This window comes from Hydractinia symbiolongicarpus, chromosome 8 (genome assembly GCF_029227915.1).
Source record: "Hydractinia symbiolongicarpus strain clone_291-10 chromosome 8, HSymV2.1, whole genome shotgun sequence".
Classification (NCBI taxonomy): Eukaryota; Metazoa; Cnidaria; class Hydrozoa; order Anthoathecata; family Hydractiniidae; genus Hydractinia; species Hydractinia symbiolongicarpus.
This window is the reverse complement of record NC_079882.1, coordinates 29,489,334-29,509,664: the sequence shown is the minus strand read 5'-3', so window position 1 is coordinate 29,509,664 and position 20,331 is coordinate 29,489,334. Positions and strand designations below refer to the sequence as shown.

Genomic DNA, 20,331 nt, shown 5'->3' with positions numbered 1-20,331 from the left:
GCAATAAATTTCGAAAGCTTCCAAAGCTTACGGAAAGAAATTTAAATCCAATTACAGAACTTGTAGTAGCCTTGTTGTGTGTGCAGCTTTTTTTACTCATTCCACATGACCGTCCATCCCTCCACTTCTGTCTGTTTATTCTGTCGTGGTAAAATTTAGCAGAATGCAGCACGAAGAAAAGAAGGAAATTAGCAAAAATTTATTTAGCGATAATGTTACTAAAACTATTTACCACACCGGAGAAGAGGCTCAAAATGCCCTCGGCCTACCTAACTGGGCACAAGTCTTGTTCGGAATGTAATTGAGCTCTGAGACTTGTAACTTTTCCTAATTTTTATTGCAGCTTATAATGAGGAAAAAATTGTACTTCACGGGGGTATTGCATTTCTCGGACGAGGGTAGTTTTTGCCATATTTATACAGTGCTGACATGCATGGGTGTTTGTGAGATGCTGTATTGGTAAATAATTATTTATTACATTGTATGTTGGTAATCGAGTGGTTACTAAGGTGTTTCTAAGGAGTTAAATGGGTTCTAGGGATTGAATACAGACTGGAGCTGAGATTTGAGGGAAATATTGATCCAACAAAATGACGTCATTTGTGATCCCAATAACGTCTTTAAATTGTTTTCGTAACCTCGAACATCTTTAAAAGTAATAATAAAAATATGTATCAAGTTTAATGACATGAAAATCAATATTTTTTAATAAAACCGATCTTTTTGCTATTCTCAGAAACATTCGCACAAATGCGTCATTTTCGATCCCAATGTCGTCATCAAGTTTATTTTTGATATACAAAGAATCAAGGCTGTGCCATCGTTATGCTTTGAAAAATAAACTTAAAACTATTTTTTGGCATCCATAAAATAAATTTTAAGTGAGGGACAGAAAGAAATTTTAAGCGAGGGACAGAAATAAATTTTAAGCGAGGGACAAAAACTAATAGAACTCCACAATCTATAATCGCTATAACAGCACAGAAATAGCTATGTTTTATATAAATAAATATCTGTATTCCTTCCCCCTCTAACAATAAGGTTCTTATTTTGTGAGGCAAAAAGAAGCAATTTTCAGATGTGCTTATCAATAAACATCAAAATTAAAATCTTTAGCTCTGTAATCCCAAATATTTTACACAGTACCAGCATTTTGTGACCATAATACTTTTTGGTACTTTGAAAACATCCGTCATAGCCCAACGCAACAATAATATTTCTTAGTGTTTAATAAGTCAAAATCTTACAAATGTCCATCTTATTAGATATAAAAAAATACAAAAAATAATAAGTTCAGTTTACTAGACCACTGTAACCGCGGCGGTCTTTCCCTCCTTCTGTAATGAAGAAAACCCTCCGTTGAAGAAGTCAATACTTTGCTCAGCCGAGTTGGGTCCCACTAAATTGTGGCTCATCATCTAATAACAATATTTGCCAAATTGTGGCTAAGTGCAAAACTGAATGTAATGAACACATTCAGTTTTGCATTAATTTTCTGTGTGCATGAATGTTTTTTTATATTGGCTCAATAATAAGCTAAAAGTAAGGCGAGCTATATTAAAACAAACAAACAAGTGTAAAAAGATGAGAAGGATGGAACTATTAACTCAAAGATATTGGATTTTTCTCGATAAATTGCACAATATTATATTTTTAGTACCTCATAATGGGTGATTATAAAATCTTGAATTCTCTATCGAATTTAAAAGTTATTCATGCTTTAAAAGATAATTGAGATGAAACTCGCAAAACTAATTTTGACACAGAGCTAGAAAGTTATTGATAAATCTCAAATCGGCTTGTTCTATAATTGATCAGTTGTTACACTGCGCAAAAGCTGACAAAAATAAAATTTTATTAGCACGCAACTTTTCAGATGAAACGAAGAGAAGATTTATGCATTTTATGATAATTTTTGATATTGCTAAACTCTTCGAGGTACACCTTTTTTCGTGTTTACTTATTTATTTTCGATTTTTTTTGTTTATGTTTAACAAAAAATGTGGTTGTGGAAAAGTCGTCATTCTCCTCCCCAGATCTCTTTAAGAAAAACTTCCAAAGCAGAAACTCAAGGTCGACTAAGACACACGATATAAAGTAACTGATAATTCGAATGCTTAGACATTCGAAAGTGTAGCAATCTTTTGTTCGATATAAAAGTTAGAAGTATTTTTTTGTTTGTGCAAACAAGTATAAAAGATGCATCTATCGTGGCGTTTTTTTCTCTCGTTATTTTGTATTAATAAGAACATTAAAACATTTTTCGTAAATATTATCAGCAGGTGAATAATGGCTTATATATTTTTACGTAAATGTGTTCTTTCTACTATGCTGTACTATTAGACAGAAAAAAGGGCACGAAAAGTCAGGTGTTATTGTAATTTTAAGGGGTAAAGTAAAACATATGCTAATATAAACTTACTATACACAATTTTTCTTTTATAAGAATATCCAAATTCTAATAGGATGGTCGTTATTTTTATTGTTCTAAACAAAAAACTTGTTGTGTTTAACATGGAATACCAGCCTGATATTCTCATAGCATATTTAAAATAAAAAGCGTCTAACGAACAAGATTTTATTAGAGATTTTATGATTTTTTAGGCTACTTTTCTGAGGGTTCAGAAATGTCAAAATACCACCCAAATTAAAATATTTTTTGAAAGCTTACAGTGATGTAATTAGTTATAAAAGTTTTAATAGTACATTTACGTGTTTCTTAAACTCTCCAAAAGTAAAGCAATTTCGTGAGTGAAAACCGTTTTACTTTGCTGTGTTCAACCTCTTCTTAAGCTGCCGAAACCAAAAAATACAGAAAGCTGTTTTCAACCTTCCGATTTTGATTTATTTTGTGGTTCAACACTGATGTTTTTCGCGACCTCGCCGACAGTCAGAATTTTATAATACAGTGACGTGATCTTTAGTTTTTCTAAGCCGTGGCTAGATATCAAATTAAAATGTAGAACCTCACGACTTTTTCCTACTGGCAGATAAAGAAATTGATTGCAATATGGTTTTCTCGTTTGACACAGAGTATTTCCTTTCTTTTTGCCGAAATTATGTCATGACTCTGGCGTGACAATGCTCAAAGTAAATGTTAAAAATATTAAGATGTTCGCGATAAAAAATGATGAGGTATTTAAAAGCTGTCATTGGTAAATTGCAATCGAGAGTATGACTTCGCTTGTCATGAGGTGAATGATCAGGTAGGAGACGTAATTTTGTGTTGCTTGCTTGCTTATATCATAATCACCCACATGTTCCTCATGTTTTCACTAAGCTTTCATTATTATTATACTTTCGCGGGAAAAAGATTGTTGAAAGTGACTAGAGTTTCCCCGTTTAAAACTTTTTCCCAACTGATAACTTTATTATAAAAATTCTTTAGTTAGTCCTGGAGATTGTAAAGCTGTTTATTATTTGAATGCTTGTTGTGTACAAATTCGGCTGTATGTGCTTTTGCTCAGATGTTTATGCTACCATTATTCCTGGTAATAGTAGGAAGAGGCTACTAGGGCGTTTATACAGTTCGTTTAACAATTTATAATCCTTAAAACCTCTAGTATAAATCCTACTTAAAGGGTCAGGGTTACGCAACATACATCGCACATTCGTCGTGGTTTCACTTTGTTGGGTTGACACATTCCTTTTGTTTAACGATTCTTTCTGAAATGTTCTGTTCGATGGGTGCAGTAAAACGCTTTTGCCATTAAGATAAAAATTGATATTTTCTGTTTTCTAGCAGTTCAAACGGTCAAGAGATTCGAATAATTTTGAATGACTCGGTGTTCATGTTTAAAAGTAATCAACAATAAACGTCATCTTGTTTCGATATTTTGACGTTTAACTAAACCAATCAAAGCAATGGATGAAATATCATATGGCAGCTATTGCCTTCCATAAAAACCGGCTAAAAACAGTGAACATTTTAAGAATTGTCTTAACAAGCTTTTGCTAAAACGGTGTGAGAATTGCAATTATGTCTGCATGTGAATAAAAAATTAAACGCGGCGGAAAAATTCTAGAAAGAAATCTTTATTAGTTTTTCTTCCATAAAACTTTGTTTTATGCTGTATGTTTTCATAAACTAAAGAGCGCGAAATAAAATCAAATCGTATTTACTCCCGCGTTTTTTTGAAAGGTAGTAGAATTTCAATTTTTATTTCAAGTAAGGCTTTGTTATAATTCGGAAAAAAAGGCAGCGGAGTGAATAAGTCACTCTGTACCTACAAACACGAAGATAACGCAAGGGTCAGAATACAAAATAAATCAGCTTCTCTGTCTGCGTAAAACATTACATATGTGCCTTAGCTAAAAGTTGGAAATAGTTGTAAAAATATAGACCTTATTCGTAATATATCGAAGCTCTTTTATAAGACAAAAAATTTGACTGGAGTTACATCAACGGTAATTAAATAAGTAATAGATGTACTAAATCAGATACGATTTGCGACCACCTTAGTCTGATAACAACCATTTTGAAGATGATGATCATATTTAACTTATAACAATGCATCATATATGAAGGGACGTAACATTCCATGACGAAAATTATTTGAGTCAAATAAAATCAATATTTTTTTTGGAAATTTTGTGCTTTTTTAAAATTTTAATAAGTTTTTTTTCTTGCGATTATGATATGGCATAGCTTGTCTTGTAAGTGTTGTTCCCCAACTAAATATGAAAAAAAATATTCGCATTTATTTAAGCGAATGAAGAGAAGAATAACATTTTAACGCAAAGATTGTTTCTGTTTTTCATTTTATTTCTTTTGTACCGCTTGTTTAGTGTTACAAACATCCATATGCCGTTCTGTTTGTTTAACGTTTTAGCTCAGTTGAATGTTTTCACATAGAAATTTGAGGTTGTTACACCTGGATAAATTAGCATCTTCAAGTTCGCTTCTTTTTTTTTCTCTCTTTCTTTTCGCGTTTCTTCTTTCATTTTTATTCTCGATGTGCATTGATTATTCATAATATATATAAAAAAAGTTAATTCAAAAACATTAAGAAAAAAGAAAAAAAATTAACTGTATGTTTACTCTCTTTTGTTATATTTTAGTTTATATTGTTTAAATAAAAAAGACTTTTGGATAAATGGAACTTTTTGTCTTCGTATTTTCAGTTATTGTAATTTCTCGAATGGTTGAAACAGTTTGTTGTTTTCGATGTTTCTTTGCATGCATCTTGTATCTGGTTTATTTTGTATCCGAAGAGGAAAGCAAGGACGAATTTTATTTGTATATTTATTATCAACTCTTTGCATTCAACTTGTTGATTAGCTAGGTAATTACTGTAATTCCTCTTCTTATCCAGCCTCTTTATTTATTCCCCCCTCTAATAAGCACCCTCCGTCTAATAAATGCCTTTCTCTAATAAGCGCCCTTCCTCTATTAAGCGCCCCTTATGTAATAAGAACTTCTCTCTAATAAGCACCGTCTCTCTAATAAGTACCGTTCCTCTAATACGCACCCTCCCTCTAATAATCACTGTTCTTCTAATACGCACCCTCCCCTTAAAAAGCACCCTCCCCCTAATAAGCACCTTCTAATAAGTACCGTTTCTCTAAAACACACTCTTCCTCTAATAAGCGCCCTCCCTCTAATAAGCACCCTCTCTCTAATAAGTACCGTTCCTTTAATAAACACTGTTCCTCTAATAAACATCGTCCCTCTGAAGCCCCCCCCCCCTTTAGAGACTTGGCACTTTATCCAGGTTCCCTCTATGGTAGTCATAGAAACATCACATTATTCATTGATTTAAGTATATCCTGCATCAACATGGTGCTTGTACTGATTTATTTGATCAGATGCAAAGTGTATCTGACAATTTATTTTATATCGCAGATCTGTTTGACGTCACAGAAGAGGAATAATGGATAGAAGACATTAAACATTTTAAGTTAGACTAGTCGTTGCCCGTTGAAAAATCCACGGGTTCGCCCGTCCTTTTTATACCGCATTGCGTGACATACAGACGGACGGACGGACAGACGTATACGGGCATTATAATATAGACTAGTCGTTAGCCCGTGGAAAAACCCACGGGTTCAACCGTCGCAGCTAAGCTACCATTTTGCGTGACAGACAGACAGACGGACGGATGGACGGACGGACAGACGTGTACGGGCATTATCATATAGATAAAAATGATGAAACAGAAAGTGTTATTGTGATGTATTAATAACAAAACATAGATATTGTGTTCAAAATTATTTTATTTATTCAGTCCTCCTTCTTTACTTCTTTTTGTATTAACCCCAATGAAAGGCCACCAAAATTAGGGGCTAAAAAAGGAATTACAGTAAATTTTCTTTTAGCTGATTTATTACAGATTAAGTTGTGCTCCCGAAGCCGCACTTAGTCAGGAATATGATTTTTTCACGTTTAAACTTCAGGGAAAGTGGGGAATTGTTTTGTTTTGTTGTAGCTTTCCGTAAAAATGTATGAAAATTAAATTTTTTTTTTTGCATTTAAAAAATGACAAATGCTTTCAAAGAGGTTCTATGGAGATAAATAAAGAATTTTGCATTGCGTGCTGGGGGGAAAATATATTTGTTTTTGTCGTTGTTTCTTTAGAAAGGTCGGAGCAAATAATTCCTAAAAGAAAAACAATTAATTTTCATTGAATTAAATCAAAACAAAGTTTCTTTTCCAATGGTTAATTATCTTGATAGGTAGCGCTTTTAAGTTTTTCAAAGTTGATTAAATTCACCGATTTTTATTTTTTATTTTATTTTATTTTTTCTCTTCTGCCTTTGTGACGAATCAAATTAATATGTTCAAATTTAAATATCCAATTCTCTTTTGTTAAGCAAAAGTTGTTGTTCATATATCTTTCTTTATTATTTTTACCCCCCCCCCCCCCCTAATTTAGATATGGTTATTATGAAAACGATATAATAAAAATCAAACTTTAAGGGGTTTATTGAATCTAAATATTTTCAACGTAAATAATTATTCAGCTCGATAGGGGTAATATCGAGGGGACTTATTTCTAAAATCTATTTTAACTGTGAATTTGGAATGGTAAATTGGTTGAAGAAAAAATGGTAAAATCTACAAGTACTTTAATTTCAACGACTCTTCTTTTTATCCTTAATGATTACTTTCAATCACCTGCGCCTACTTTTTGCTACAGCGAGAAAGAACATAGTTTGTCGTGTTGCTAATTTGTTTTTAATAATAAAAGGGATTTCGCACAGTTTGAGAAAACTGAAGTCGAAACATGTGAAGTGGTTTGTGTTGTTGGTAGATAGCCTAACGATTGATAGAATGGCCACTTTTTGTGATCATTAAGGGATTGCTTGAAAAATATTAACTCAAACATTCAATGTTCAAGATTCCATTAATGTTCTGTTAATTTTCATACCTCTTGAATCTACGATTCAACAAATCTAATAAAAACGGCAGGCACACCTCTCTCTCACTTTTGCTAAGGTAATATTCCTCTCACTTGAATGATCCTCACAACGCGTGGGTAGTTAAAGGTATAAATTTTTCATGGTTTAATTTATTTATTTTTTGCTATTTAGATTTTAAATGAGTTTTAAATACCAATTATTTCACTAATAGTTCACTTATATTTATTCTCGAAGAGTAAAAACAGAATTAATAAAAAGAAAGAACGGTTTGGTGTCTAATAATAGGGTAATATAACTTCTTTTTTTTTACATTTAGCTAAAGCAAAACTTTAAAGAACTTTAGCCATGTTGTCGACTATTGATAATATAACCGTCAGTTCAGTGAACCAAACAAACGCGACGTTTATTAACAATACAACTACGGATGGTCACGGGGCGTTGTACAATACTCCAGTTCTTGCAATTGTACTTCTCATGATAGCTATTTTGTTGGTTGGTGTGATTGGAAACAGTATCGTAGTACTGATCGTTGTGAAGAAGAAGCGAATGCAGACCGTCACAAACTGGCTGATTTTAAATTTAGCAGTAGCCGACCTGTCCTCCACGCTTATATGTATACCGTTAGAGATCCCGATGGAGTTAAAACACGGTACGTGGTTGTACGGGGAACATTTCTGCACTGTATTTTACCCAATCCAGACGATTACGATTTACGGATCTGTGTTCACCTTAGTGGCGTTAAGTTTAACAAGATATTGGGCTATTATACATCCCTTTAGAAGTCAACCAACCTTGAAGATGGCTAAGATATTAATAGGAGTAATTTGGGTGTGTAGCGGACTTGTGGTGTTACCGTATTTCCTCGTGTTAAAATACAACAACGATACGGGCTCGTGTGAAGAAATATGGACGTTTAATCAAAGACGAACGTACACTATTGCCATCTTCGTGTTTCAATACGTTTTACCGTTGAGCGTAATCAGTTTAGCGTATATCTACATCGTGTACGACTTGTGTTACCCGAAAAACAACACCGCGTTACCGAAAGATGCGAGCAAAGAAAACGACACGAAAAAAGTGGTGAAATTATTGCTCATCATTACAGTCACTTTTGCTGTCTGTATCCTACCATACCATCTTGTCGCATTGTTTTCAGAGTTTGGTGATGCTCAGAATTTCGTATACTACGAGGATGTCTCGATATCGTCGTACATGCTACTCTATTTGAACTCAGCCATGAATCCAATCATGTACAACGTGTTTAATGCTAAATTTCGCGAGTCCTATTTTGACCTTTACAAAACGGTCATTGCCTACATTTGCAACAAAGGCGAAGACCTACATGGACAAGGATTTTTTTCATCAAGACGCCCGAGTGTTCTAGATAACGTGCGCAAATGGAGCAAGGGTTCAAATGGACGCTCTTTTATGAGTGGCAGTACTTGCAGTTCTTCCACAGTCGTTTGTTCACCGAATCATACCATTAACTTGGGAAAACGAGCTCCCCAATATCTTACCACTGATTACAGTTCTAATTTGAGAAGTATGACTTTTCGCAATGAAAATAATAACAGAGAGAACGGCAACAACGGAGTACATTTATTCCCTCCATTACTTGAAAATACAGTAAATGATGTTTAAAAATTATAATTCTTCTTTTTTTGTTCATATTTTTTCGACGTATTAAAGAACCTACTATATTTTTTAAGTAAAAGAAAAAAAAAATGAAAAAATTGAGGAACAAAAATATTTCACGTTTAGCCACGAATATTATTTTTTGTTGTACTGTAGTTGTATTCTTGCGTTCATCCTCGTGACGTTTCTGTATTCAAACTCTCGCGAACATAATATCTTATTTACACGCATTTTCTCGCGTTCTGAGTTTTGCACTATAAGCAAATTTCGCCTGTGAAGGAAAGCCATTCACATAAAGTGTTTTTGATTGTCTGCGCGTGTTAAATTGTGCGAAAATTAGTACGCGTAAAGAGACCTCAAAACAACTTTGCCAGTAAACTTACATTAACCATGGGCCACCAACCTCTCTCCCAGTGTTATTTTGCTTTATTATTGGTACTGCGCAAAGAAATAACCAGGGCTGTCTCATCGTGCCAGGTTGGTTAAAAATACGATTTGTGTTGATTTTTAATTTTATCAAATTTTAGTCGATCCTTTATTAACTTTATGCAGACCCCCGAGACGACTGTATTATATTTGATCGAACACGAACATGGACAAGAATTTATTGTAATGCCCACCACCTGTACAAATTAACGTCAATTACGACCGGCATAAAAAGGGCTGATAAGGTACTTTTATGAGCTCACGAATTGAAGATTTCCCTTTTAATGTGCGAGAAAGGTCAGGCGTAAAAATAAGTAGAAACGATTTTCACTTCCTTATTACTAGGTCATGGAAACAAAAAAGAAATTGCGCATGCGCATGAATATAATTTAAGCTTTAGAGCCTTAGAAATGTGTTTCTTATGAAAAAAATGCAAGTAACGTCCTTGAACTGTTTTTTTCTACATGTTTTTATACTGCACTAGCACCTTGTGTTGCAAACACAACAAATTTTTTCTTGGAAGGTGCACGTCAACCCAGTTAATCATGCCACTTCTACTTTCACCACCATCCTTACATATTCCCCACACTATGGTGGGTAGGCACAATTTCATCCGCAACATTAGCCGCATCGCTGCTAATTTTAACTTTCTTTATTTTAAGCTTTTCTCATTATTTCCTAAAAATTCAGACCCTTGAATCAAAAAAGTACGTTTTTATTTCAATGAACGTTGGAGGACACTAACCAGACTTATTTTTGTGTCACGCCTAAAGGCGTATAGGCGATAAGTGTGGCAAGTTTGGTAAAGACGCCTCCTCTATATTTTCTGTTTTATTACTAAACATTGTTTTCTTTTTTGTTGGATGTGAAATAATACAGTTTCATAAAAGTTTACATCAGTTGGTCTCTTTTTAATAAATGCCCCCTTAAATAGTTAAAGCATTGCCTTATAAAAAGATAGTTATTAAATAGTAACCTGTGGTTAACTCAGTTTGTAATAAAATTGTATTCTTGCTCGTCATGATCCAAATGTTCTCTTTTTCAGAACAGTCGTCATCAAAACATCGCCAATCAACATTTTTAATTGAGCGATAGAGTAAAGTTTTAAACATCTAAATATATACTGAAACATTCAAATGCTAATCGCCGAATTAATTATATATTGAACTGATTAGTTCATACCTTGTTCAAGTTATTATCTTCAAATCATCAATTTTATAACTTTTTTTTATCATAGAATTTCAAAATTTTCTAGGATAATTTCGAAGAATCTGTAATTTTAATGTTGAACACTTTTTTATAAGAATCAGAAAATTTGGCTAAGTGTAAGTGTTCTTAGTTTTTCACTTGTTGAGCCTCCAGATTATTCGGTTCCACCTCAAAGGTCAGTACTTTCTCAGATTATTGCTAATGACGAAAATCGTTAAGCCGCAGGGATTCATGTTGTACCTAGCTAAGCATGTTTCTTATGAAAGTCGAAACAAGTTAAACTTAAAGTCAGACTAGGGCTTCGCTTAAGTCGATCATTTGTTAAGTGGAACTAATTTTCTCAGTCTCTTTGGGTTTCGAGTTATCGGGAGCTAAATGTATATGTTCAGTCGGTGTAGTGTACCTGTCATGTTAAAAAATAAATCACAAATGATTTTAGAAATCCGATTTGTAAATAATAAATAAATGCATGAAATGTAATACAATGAGTACAGAAATTTCTTTGCGGGTAATAAATGTCGTAAGTTATAAAAATGTTTGCGCGTGATACCTAATTTCCAAACTGACGAAAATAAGTACTTGCAAAGTTTGAACAATAAGAACTTCATTAAACAACTGTTTTGCCATATGCCGGTCCTAAGAGCTTTAACATATCATAACACGTTTTTTCCAAATCATAATCGGGATTCCAATTCCAATCTTTTCTTGCATTTGTGTCATCTAGCACTTGTGGCCAACCATCAGCTAAGTAGTATAAAAAAACGTGACAGATACACAGCAACAGCGGAATGCGTAGCCCCTCCCCTTTCCCCATTTATTCTTTACCCTATCCCAGGTTTAGATGCCACCCCTGCTCCCATTTGTACATGGTGTACAAAACGACAAAATATATGTATCTGAACAATTCCTATGGTATAACTAATTTTTAATTTAAATCATGTATTTGCTCACATGACTGTTCGCACAAATAGAATGGCACGTTTTGTTTTGCAATTCGAAATTTTCAATCTTACCCAGTACAGCATTGACTTGCCCACCCATAATTGCGAATTTTAATGAACCTACCTATTTTCTGTCTCATGGCATCTGGGTTATAAGTGACCTGTAAGTTGGGCAAATACTTGCGAATTTCTGTTGTTATTTCGTCAGGCGTGAAACTCATAGCAGCTAAAAAAGAAAATAAATTATAAGTTGTTTAAAAACTTTGGAAATATAAAGCGGATATTTTTACAATTCTTAGGAAGCAGGAATTTCTTGTTAAAACCACGGCGGATCGGCCACAAGCTTGACTTATCTGATACTTGTTTCGACCGTGTTTCAGGTGAAAATGATAGCCGATTGGGGAGATTTAACTGGTATTAAAGTTGGAGAAAAAAGGCCTTCTCCTTGTAGTTGGTTTAACCACTGCAGTGTGACGTCATAGTGTTGTAACTACGGTATCATCGCAAACAGACTTTTTACAAAATTAGAATACGAACCTGGTTTAGAAAAAAACAATTTCCTCGGCCAAAAAATAATTAGTTTTACAAAATTTGAGTTAAAATAGGTGGCTGGGAAAAATACTTAGATGATTCATGTTGGGTACCGTTAGCTAATTTTAATTCATCCCCTCACTAAAACATGGAGAAAACTTTCAATAACAACCTTCAGAAGTTAGTTATGGTTGTCTAACAGCGGGTTTGGTTCTGCCGGATTTTCGACCCTAGATCTATGTGATCCGTCTAGGGTTAAATATGTTTCAAAACTTTATTCACGACAAATTCTCTTAATAACGGAGATTTTTATTAAAAAATTTTTAACCCAATATTACGCGCAAAAGAAGTCTGCAGAAAACTTTGAAAACTAAAGTCCTACACTTTTACCAATTATTTCTTAAAAAGTAAATTTTCCCATCATATATTAAATATTTTAGATAAGACATGAAGAATTTCTTATTAATATTTTTCTCAGAAATTATTTTTTGGAATTGAAATATTTGTCATGGGTTAAGCCAAAACCAGCGAGTAGTAATACTCGAGAATATTAGCTTTTAAACCGAAATAACTAACCAATATTATATGTGCGTATTTGAAGGTCCACATCCTCCGCATCCAAAAGATCAGCTGTAGCCTTGATGACGTCAGGAAGATACATCATAGGTAGTCGCGTGTCATGACTCAAATCAATTTCGAACGTACCAGATTTTAACGCCTCGTGGAATATATTAACAGCATAATCTAAACCACAAGGAAGGGGAGCTATATTTATGAATTTGAAAATGAGCAACTCTATATTGCCATAAAATGCATTGAAACTCAATAAAATAAAATAACGAATTGGGACGAGGAAACGGTATTTTAAGTTACCCCTTGCCCCCTGCACCCAACACTGCTCAAGGAACACAGAAATAACACTCGACAGGTATTTTAACCACATTCTTTTTTAATATGAAAATATGGAGGGTTCACAATAATGACAAAGTAAGCATGAATAAAGAAAAAGGATTTAAGTTATCTCATGTAACTTTTTTTCTTTTCTTTTTCATAGTGTTACCTTACGAAAATTAATATTCGCAAGACATTTTTAGAAAATAAAATTGGATCTTCGCGAGAACTAATTTTCGCCAAGTTGGGAAAGTCAAAATATTTCGCGAAATTTGCTAAGAAATAATAATTTGATGTAATTCCTCAATTTATACTGTTTTATCGGGCTTTTAAGCAAAATTCCCATATACATTATATGCAGTTTTAAGCATATCTGAAGAAAAGAAAATAGTGTTAATCATTTTTTAAAAATAATAATTAATTCCCTTAACCCTATTCGGTCCGGGGTTTTTCGAACATACTATGACCGGGCGGCAATAAATTTTTGCTTGCGTCAGCACATTTTCTGTGACGTCATCAGAAGCTTGAAAATTGTTAAAAATGCCACTGTCTGCTTAAAATATAATTACTTTTGTTCTAGAGCGAATTTTTACATTCTGTTTGAAGTTTCTGAAAGCTAAATAAAAGTCATTTAACATATCTTCCGGAAATCGGATTAGTCACGTGTCCAAATTATTCAAAATGATTCTTCTTGATGAAACAAAGTTGTGTTGCAAGTTTCAAGTTCTAAGGATAATCCTAACAGGAGTTATTATATTTTCCCCATTATAAGGATTTCATAGAGATTTTTAGGGGTAGTTTCGAGTAATGGCCAATATCAAAGCCTCTGAAAGACATGGGACCTAAAAATTTAGCATGCAGGTGTCTAATAGATAAATGTTGTAACTCAGTACGTATCATAACCATATAACAAAGCAATCATGAGTTATTAAAAAAAAACCGTCAGGGGACCCCGGACCGAATAGGGTTAAAGTAGATTATCTTGCAATCTTCATGGCAGACCAAACAGCAATATACGTACCCGTGGTGCCACCCCCTGGTTGCGTAAAAGCAGAAATCACCCCTGGAAATCTTGCTGATCGAAAATCCAATCCAAAACGATGATGATAATACTATAACAGTACATAAATAGTTTTATTTTTTGTGTGAAAGAATAGAAGCGCACAGTACTTTAAATATAAAACAGAATTTTTTAGTTATTCCTGTCAACAAACAAGTAAATAAACATAACATATATATATGATAAATGACAGGCGTGATACGTGCTGGAATTGTAATTCATTATGTATTATGTATAGTTCTCAGTAAATTAGAAGAAAAAATCGTTTTCAAAAAATAAATAAATTTAGATTTTTTCAGGAATTATATTTCACGAATTTCTCAAATGGGTTATTTCTCAATAATTTTAGCAGAAAAACTTTTGCGAAACACACTAAAAATTTTTTTTTTATTTTTTTAATTGAAAATAAGTTAAAAGTACATAACTGTCAGTTTCATGCTGAACGATGCACGTATTACGCCTTACATTTGATAATCGTTCATGTACTTTTAACTTATTTTCAAATACATTGACTTTTAACATCACTCTACTTCATCTTTGTTGGTATTGAGCACTTTTTCAGCAGAAATAACTTTGTTTTAAACAAGTCAATTATGGCAATTTTTTTTTACCTACTACACATATTTTTTCTTAAAACAAATCAGCTTTTAGTTTTTAAAGCCAATTTTAGGTTGGGGTTAATGGGTTTTAAAAAGAAGTTTGAGTGGAAAAAAAATTGTTTAATGAAGGATAAATTAGGATAAAAACTTTTAAACATGTGATAATAATATTGGTATTTTGAAATGCCAATTACATCAATGTCTATGTCTATTTTAAGTTGCAATTTCTTTTATTTAAATTTTTCTTCACACCAACAAACTCCCCTCTTATATTTTATCTTTCTTGCTTCTCCCTAATAAAATCATTTATTCTATAAACAAAATAAATCTACCTCTCCCATTAATTCCATGTGGACCTTTGAAACACCATAAATTGTTCTTGGTCTTTGTATTGTGATATCAGGAGTTGGATTTCGTGGACTGTCCTTACCAAATGCACCGATAGTACTTGGACAAAACAACTTTAGCCCATATCTGCGACAAAGTTCGATCACATTATGAAAACCATACACATTAATTTTCAAAGCTTCAGATACATTGTGCTCACCAATAGCACTGAGCAATGCACTGAAATGTACAATGGTGTCTATGCTGTGGTTTACTACAATTGATTGTAAGTTTTTGTAGTCAAGAATATCAGCATAGGTGTAAGGACCTGGAAATATAAAAAAAGGCTAAATCTAAAAAAGTCAACACAGTAAATTATTTTTTTAAACTCCAAAGTTATCTAAATTTAATGCTAACTTTTGGTTTTAGCAAGTGCATCATTCATTAACACAATATTCCTGACAATTTGCTTGTCTGAATTATTCCAGGTTAAATTGCTATAAAGACCCCCTTAAATAATTATTCAATTCTGTTAAAAGATTTGTAGTTTTAAGAAGCAAACTGCTGCATACCACTTTCAAAAACTTCTATTGGAGCCTTAACAACATCTGACATAATAACATTCTCCCTTCCATATTTGGACCTGAAAACAAAAACAACTTTATTATTCCACTAGATTTGAAAGTTACTTTAAGATTCAGAAAGATGCACAGATACCTTAACTCCCTAGCAACTCCAGTTCCAAGCTGTCCAAGGCTTCCTGTAAAGAAAAAAAAGTTAAGCTAATAAAAAAATCAATAAATGCCAGCAAAATTTGCTAGATCTGTTGTAAATTTTATTTTCTCAAATTTCTTAACTTAGTAATAATGAAACTAAAAGATTGCATAGGAAGTGCAAGTGTTTAAAACTTTCTTATGAAGAAATAATCCCAAATATATATATAGATTATTACATACTAGTTTAATCTTTCTACAAACAAAATAGGCAGTTTTATAATAATCAAAGGCATACTGTGCAATGAATTTTCAATTTGAATGATTATTGATTTGCTTATGTTGATGTGAAAAAACCCAGAAAAGTTCCAATTCACGTCACATGGAAATTCAATCAATTACTATTAAAATCTTTAATACTTTACAAAAACTAGACGCTGCAAGCACTTTACATTTCCCAAGGCAAGACTTAAACTCATCCTACATAAAAAACTTCACACTTATCTCATAATAAGGCCTAACCATGTGGTATATAAGTATGAGATACAACTGTACTTTAAGCTTTGTTTTTTACCAAGAAGGATACAACTGAAACAAGGGTTCCCTTACAACTGTAATCATTCTGACTGGTTTTGTTTTGGTTTTTGTTTTGTTAGATAAGACTAACCAATGTCTGTTATTTGATAGGTATCATGTTTTTCTGGAAATTCTTAAACAACAATTCTGAGACAACTGTACCTTGAATCTACATTCTTTTTGAGGGCTTCGCTACAGAAAATGGATGTTTCACAGTCCAACTTGGCCTAACCATTGTAACAGAAAATTAAAGATGGTAGCCTAATTCCGAAATTGCATATTATTCAGCTAACTAGTGTAAACCGTCTGTAAAAATAAAGAGATTTTACTTTTCTTGAAACTTTCTCCATTCAATGGCAACACTGCATGGCTATGACTTGATATTCTTAGTCTGAAGTCTAAGATCCACCATATTAGTAATTTTACCAGTACCAAAACTTGTGTAATTTACAGACAGCTTAAACATCTTTTGTTTCTACATGTTATGTTAATTCTTTTTTTTAAAACACTTAGGCCTTTTAGCGTAAGAAAAAAAAACAATGTCTATCAATTCAACCACTTTATTTGGCAAGACCTGTTAGTTTAAAGCTTCCTGTAGACTGAGCACATTAAAAATGAACTGGAACTCTTATTAGAAATTCAATCAATCTGGTGTAAATTACATACTTGGTGCTGTCCTCCTAACCACCTCATTAACAGTTCCTTATCCACACTTAACAATTTTACATATATAGTACACGCAAGAACTTTCCACAGAACATTCAACAAATCAATTGGTGGTCTGTTTAGGGGAAAGTGACCAGAAATGAGTGATTTTGGCTAAGTTGTTGTTTTCTCTGTTTACCCAGGGTCTATTTGTGTCGCAAACATGATAAAAGGCCATAATATTGTGCACAAACATACCCGTACTTATCAAGACTAGACTATAGTCTTTAACAAATTTTTGTATATGGGCTAACCCACTTAAGACTTTAGAAATAGTTCCAGTGAATCTAACATTAGATTAAATGCATTACAGAATTGAGACATAAATCACACGACTAAAAGATGTGTTTTAGCGGATTCCTTTCCAGCATTTGGCAAAGTTGTTTTAAGAGATGCCTTATAGTAAAAGTTAAAGAGATACCTATGTAGTGAGGAGAGTTGCTAGATCGTCGCTAAAAACGTTTGTTTAGATAATCACGTATATAATAATGTAAGAGCTGGCTATCTTTCCGATTTTAGAGGGTGGAAAAAAGGTGTGCAAATTTTTAGAGATACAAAAATTGATACATGCAAACATACCGGTTATCAATACTTTGGAATTTGACTCTGCAGAACAGTGGAATCCTTTTCCAGTAGACTGAATTATCGGAAGAATTAGTGATGGTAAGCTTCGTGCATGCAACTTGCCATAAAATGAAAGTGAAAACAAACCCACCATCTTCCAAAGGGTAAGCCCTGGGGGAAACGGAAGTTTCCACAGATGGACGCGCAAAAGTATTCGGTAAAATACACATGTAAAATGTGGAACGGTTAGCCTAAACCTAGTGTCCAGATTATTTAATCTACTAAGTCGATAAGGCCCGCCGTGGAGAAATCCACTTAGGCAGGAGGACAATGCAAAAATTGGTTATTATAGACCTTTTGCTGATGTCAGCAGTGCATATGCGAAAACAAATTGACGAAATTCAGTTTATCCGTCTCGACACGCTCATGAAGAGAATTTCAGGCGCGGATCCAGGGTTAGTCAGATAAGTCGCGTGACTAAGTGTATATTTGACGAAAAATGTTAGCCAAGCGAATGATGTCGACGATCCAGGTGTTGCATACGGAGCGCGTTAAAAAATCAGATTGTAATTCATGTACGGCGAAAAGCCATGGTTCACAGCCCTCTCCATTTCGCCTTTGGCGATGGTGACGTCAAAGCTGTGACGTCGCTACCATATAGGCTGAGAGGGTTGCAAGTTATAGCTTACAGATTTTGACTGATTCATTTTGACTAATCAGTCACTCAGTCAGTCAAAAATCAAATAGCTATGGCCCGCAACCCTCCCCATCTCGCCTAAGGGGCATGTGACGTCAAAATCGTGACGTAATTTTCACACTCTATGCGTAGTCCAACAATATGTGGCCCGCGGCCGGCGTAGGAAATTTAGGTTCCGTACAGCGTGGTTACTTATAACCTGTTAGGCTATAGTTTTAACTCCCATCCGTCAGGATTAGTCAAAGACTCACGCCTTTTGGCTTGGTTTCTTTTATTCTTCGTTTAAAGATCCTTCAAGATGACATTATGCTATTTTGTCCAGAAAGTAATCGTACAAGATTAATTGATGTTACCCGTTGGGCTGCTAGAATAGAAGGGCTCCATATCTTTGAAGAGCTTTATATTGCTATTGTCAAAACTCTGGAACAGATGGACCAGAATTTAGATAAACAAATAGGTATTAACACCCAATCGAAGTCTGGACCATTACTTCTCTCTCTTAAGTCATTTGTATATCTTGTGGCATTAGTTATTACAAGGCACATTTTTGATTTAATGCTTCCTGTAACAAAGCTTTTGCAATCAAAGACTGAAACAGATATTTTGGATGGTTGTGAACTTATTAATTCTTTAAAAAACTTAACAATGTCGATAAGAAACAATATAGATTATCATAATGAATGGTATTCATCAGCCATTGATTTAGCCTCAAAAGTTAATATTCTAGAATACAAAAAAAAAAACTTGTGGCAGACAAACAACACATTTCAAATGTTACTGCAGATTCACCATCGCAATATTACAAACGTGTGATCACAATTCCTTTTATTGCCACATGGCAAATGAACTTAGACATCGTTTCAACATGGACAATTTGACTATTTATAAGGGTTTGCATGTGGTTCCATCAAAATTTGTCTGGTCAGAGAACCAAATAGGGGAACAAGTGTGGATTAAGAATTTCAGAGCATTTGCTGAATTTTACAGGAATGATTTACCAAATCCTCTCGCACTAGAGGGTGAAATAAAGCTATGGCAGCAATATTGGTCTGATTATGATCGTTGCTTACCAGACAATGTAATCAAAACGTTAAAAGCTGTCAAATTTGATGGCTGAAGGTAGCATTAAGAATTTTAGCCACTTTGCCCGTCACATCCTGTGAATGTGAACGTTCTTTTTCTTCTTTACGCAGACTTAAGGACTATACCAGGAGCACCATGGTTCAGGATCGTTTAAATGGAATTGCACCCATGTACATCCATAAGGAAATCCTGCCAAACATAGATGCTTTTATTGATCGGTATGCAATGAGCAACCGAAGGCTATCCTTTTCATAACCCCATTTTTCCATGTAATTGGTCCAGCCTTCCCTTTTTCTGATTCCTTCTAAATAAATAAATAATAAAGTGTAATTAAGTAAGTCCCTAATATTGTATATAAATAATTAACATACCTTTTTTATCACACTTTATCCGTCTACTCATTATTATATCGTTCCTGTACATCTGAACAAATACATGGGTTGAGGTGTGTATGTATCATATCACATGTATGTACATTTTATCTTCATTATCCTGATATTTCCATATTCTTTTGTTTTTGTTATGATTGTGTTTTATTTTGCTGTCCATGGCTGGTGTGATCATTTGATTCACCTAGTCATGCTGATGAAGCCTGATATTGGCAGAAACAGCAAGAGTTTATAAATATTAAAATATATTCACAATTGTCTCACTTTATTGTAGTTAATCCCTGTTAATTTTAGTGCTTTTATCTATCTAAAATAAGACGTGTAAGACGGAGAGTTTATTCTTATAAAAAATGTTCTTACGAGATTTTCTTATAGCTTAGCGTTTCTTTTCGTCAATTTTATTAATAACTAGATAAATCGGAAGACATTTTTTGGCGATTTTTGTACCCGCAAAGCTTAAATTAGCGAAAGTTTCTGGGGCTTCGCCCCATACCCCACCTGGGGGGCTTACAGCGCCCCCCAGGACCCCCAGCTGCTAAATTCAAGACTTAGTCCAAATATTGCTGCGCAGCAGCAATATTTTGACTAAGTCTTGAAAAAGTCTGGATCCGCCCCTGAGAATG

General features: G+C 33.7%; 2 protein-coding genes across 3 annotated transcripts; one reads left to right on the top strand and one right to left on the bottom strand.

Annotated features, from left to right (window-relative positions):
• Positions 1-1,782: 1,782 nt before the first annotated feature.
• LOC130655891 (galanin receptor type 1-like) lies at positions 1,783-9,135 on the top strand. 2 transcript variants are annotated; one of them, XM_057458705.1, is made up of 2 exons: positions 1,783-1,938; positions 7,679-9,135. In XM_057458705.1, exon 2 carries the CDS (start codon positions 7,708-7,710, stop codon positions 9,001-9,003), a length of 1,296 nt encoding a protein of 431 aa, XP_057314688.1. In that variant the 5' UTR covers positions 1,783-1,938; positions 7,679-7,707; the 3' UTR covers positions 9,004-9,135. The 2 variants fall into 2 exon arrangements, with proteins under 2 accessions (XP_057314688.1, XP_057314689.1); XM_057458706.1 differs by lacking the exon at positions 1,783-1,938 and adding an exon at positions 3,182-3,206.
• Positions 9,136-11,062: 1,927 nt separating this feature from the next.
• Positions 11,063-17,719, bottom strand: LOC130655896 (L-threonine 3-dehydrogenase, mitochondrial-like). The gene is made up of 8 exons (XM_057458711.1): positions 17,555-17,719; positions 15,699-15,741; positions 15,554-15,624; positions 14,987-15,309; positions 14,017-14,107; positions 12,681-12,848; positions 11,698-11,799; positions 11,063-11,376 (listed from the first exon to the last, which is right to left on the bottom strand). The coding sequence occupies exons 1-8, from the start codon at positions 17,691-17,693 to the stop codon at positions 11,240-11,242; spliced, it is 1,074 nt and encodes a 357-aa protein (XP_057314694.1). The 5' UTR covers positions 17,694-17,719; the 3' UTR covers positions 11,063-11,239.
• Positions 17,720-20,331: the final 2,612 nt, after the last annotated feature.

Bases quoted from the DNA above. Each gene is read 5' to 3' on its own strand.
- LOC130655891 (XM_057458705.1), top strand. From the start codon at position 7,708: ATGTTGTCGACTATTGATAATATAACCGTCAGTTCAGTGAACCAAACA.
- LOC130655896 (XM_057458711.1), bottom strand. From the start codon at position 17,693: ATGGTGGGTTTGTTTTCACTTTCATTTTATGGCAAGTTGCATGCACGA. The intron at 15,742-17,554 runs GTATGTTTGCAT...TTTTCTTTACAG, and splicing joins TTCCAAAGTATTGATAACCG to GAAGCCTTGGACAGCTTGGA. The intron at 11,800-12,680 runs GTTAGTTATTTC...TTTCTTTTTTAG, and splicing joins AATACGCACATATAATATTG to CTGCTATGAGTTTCACGCCT.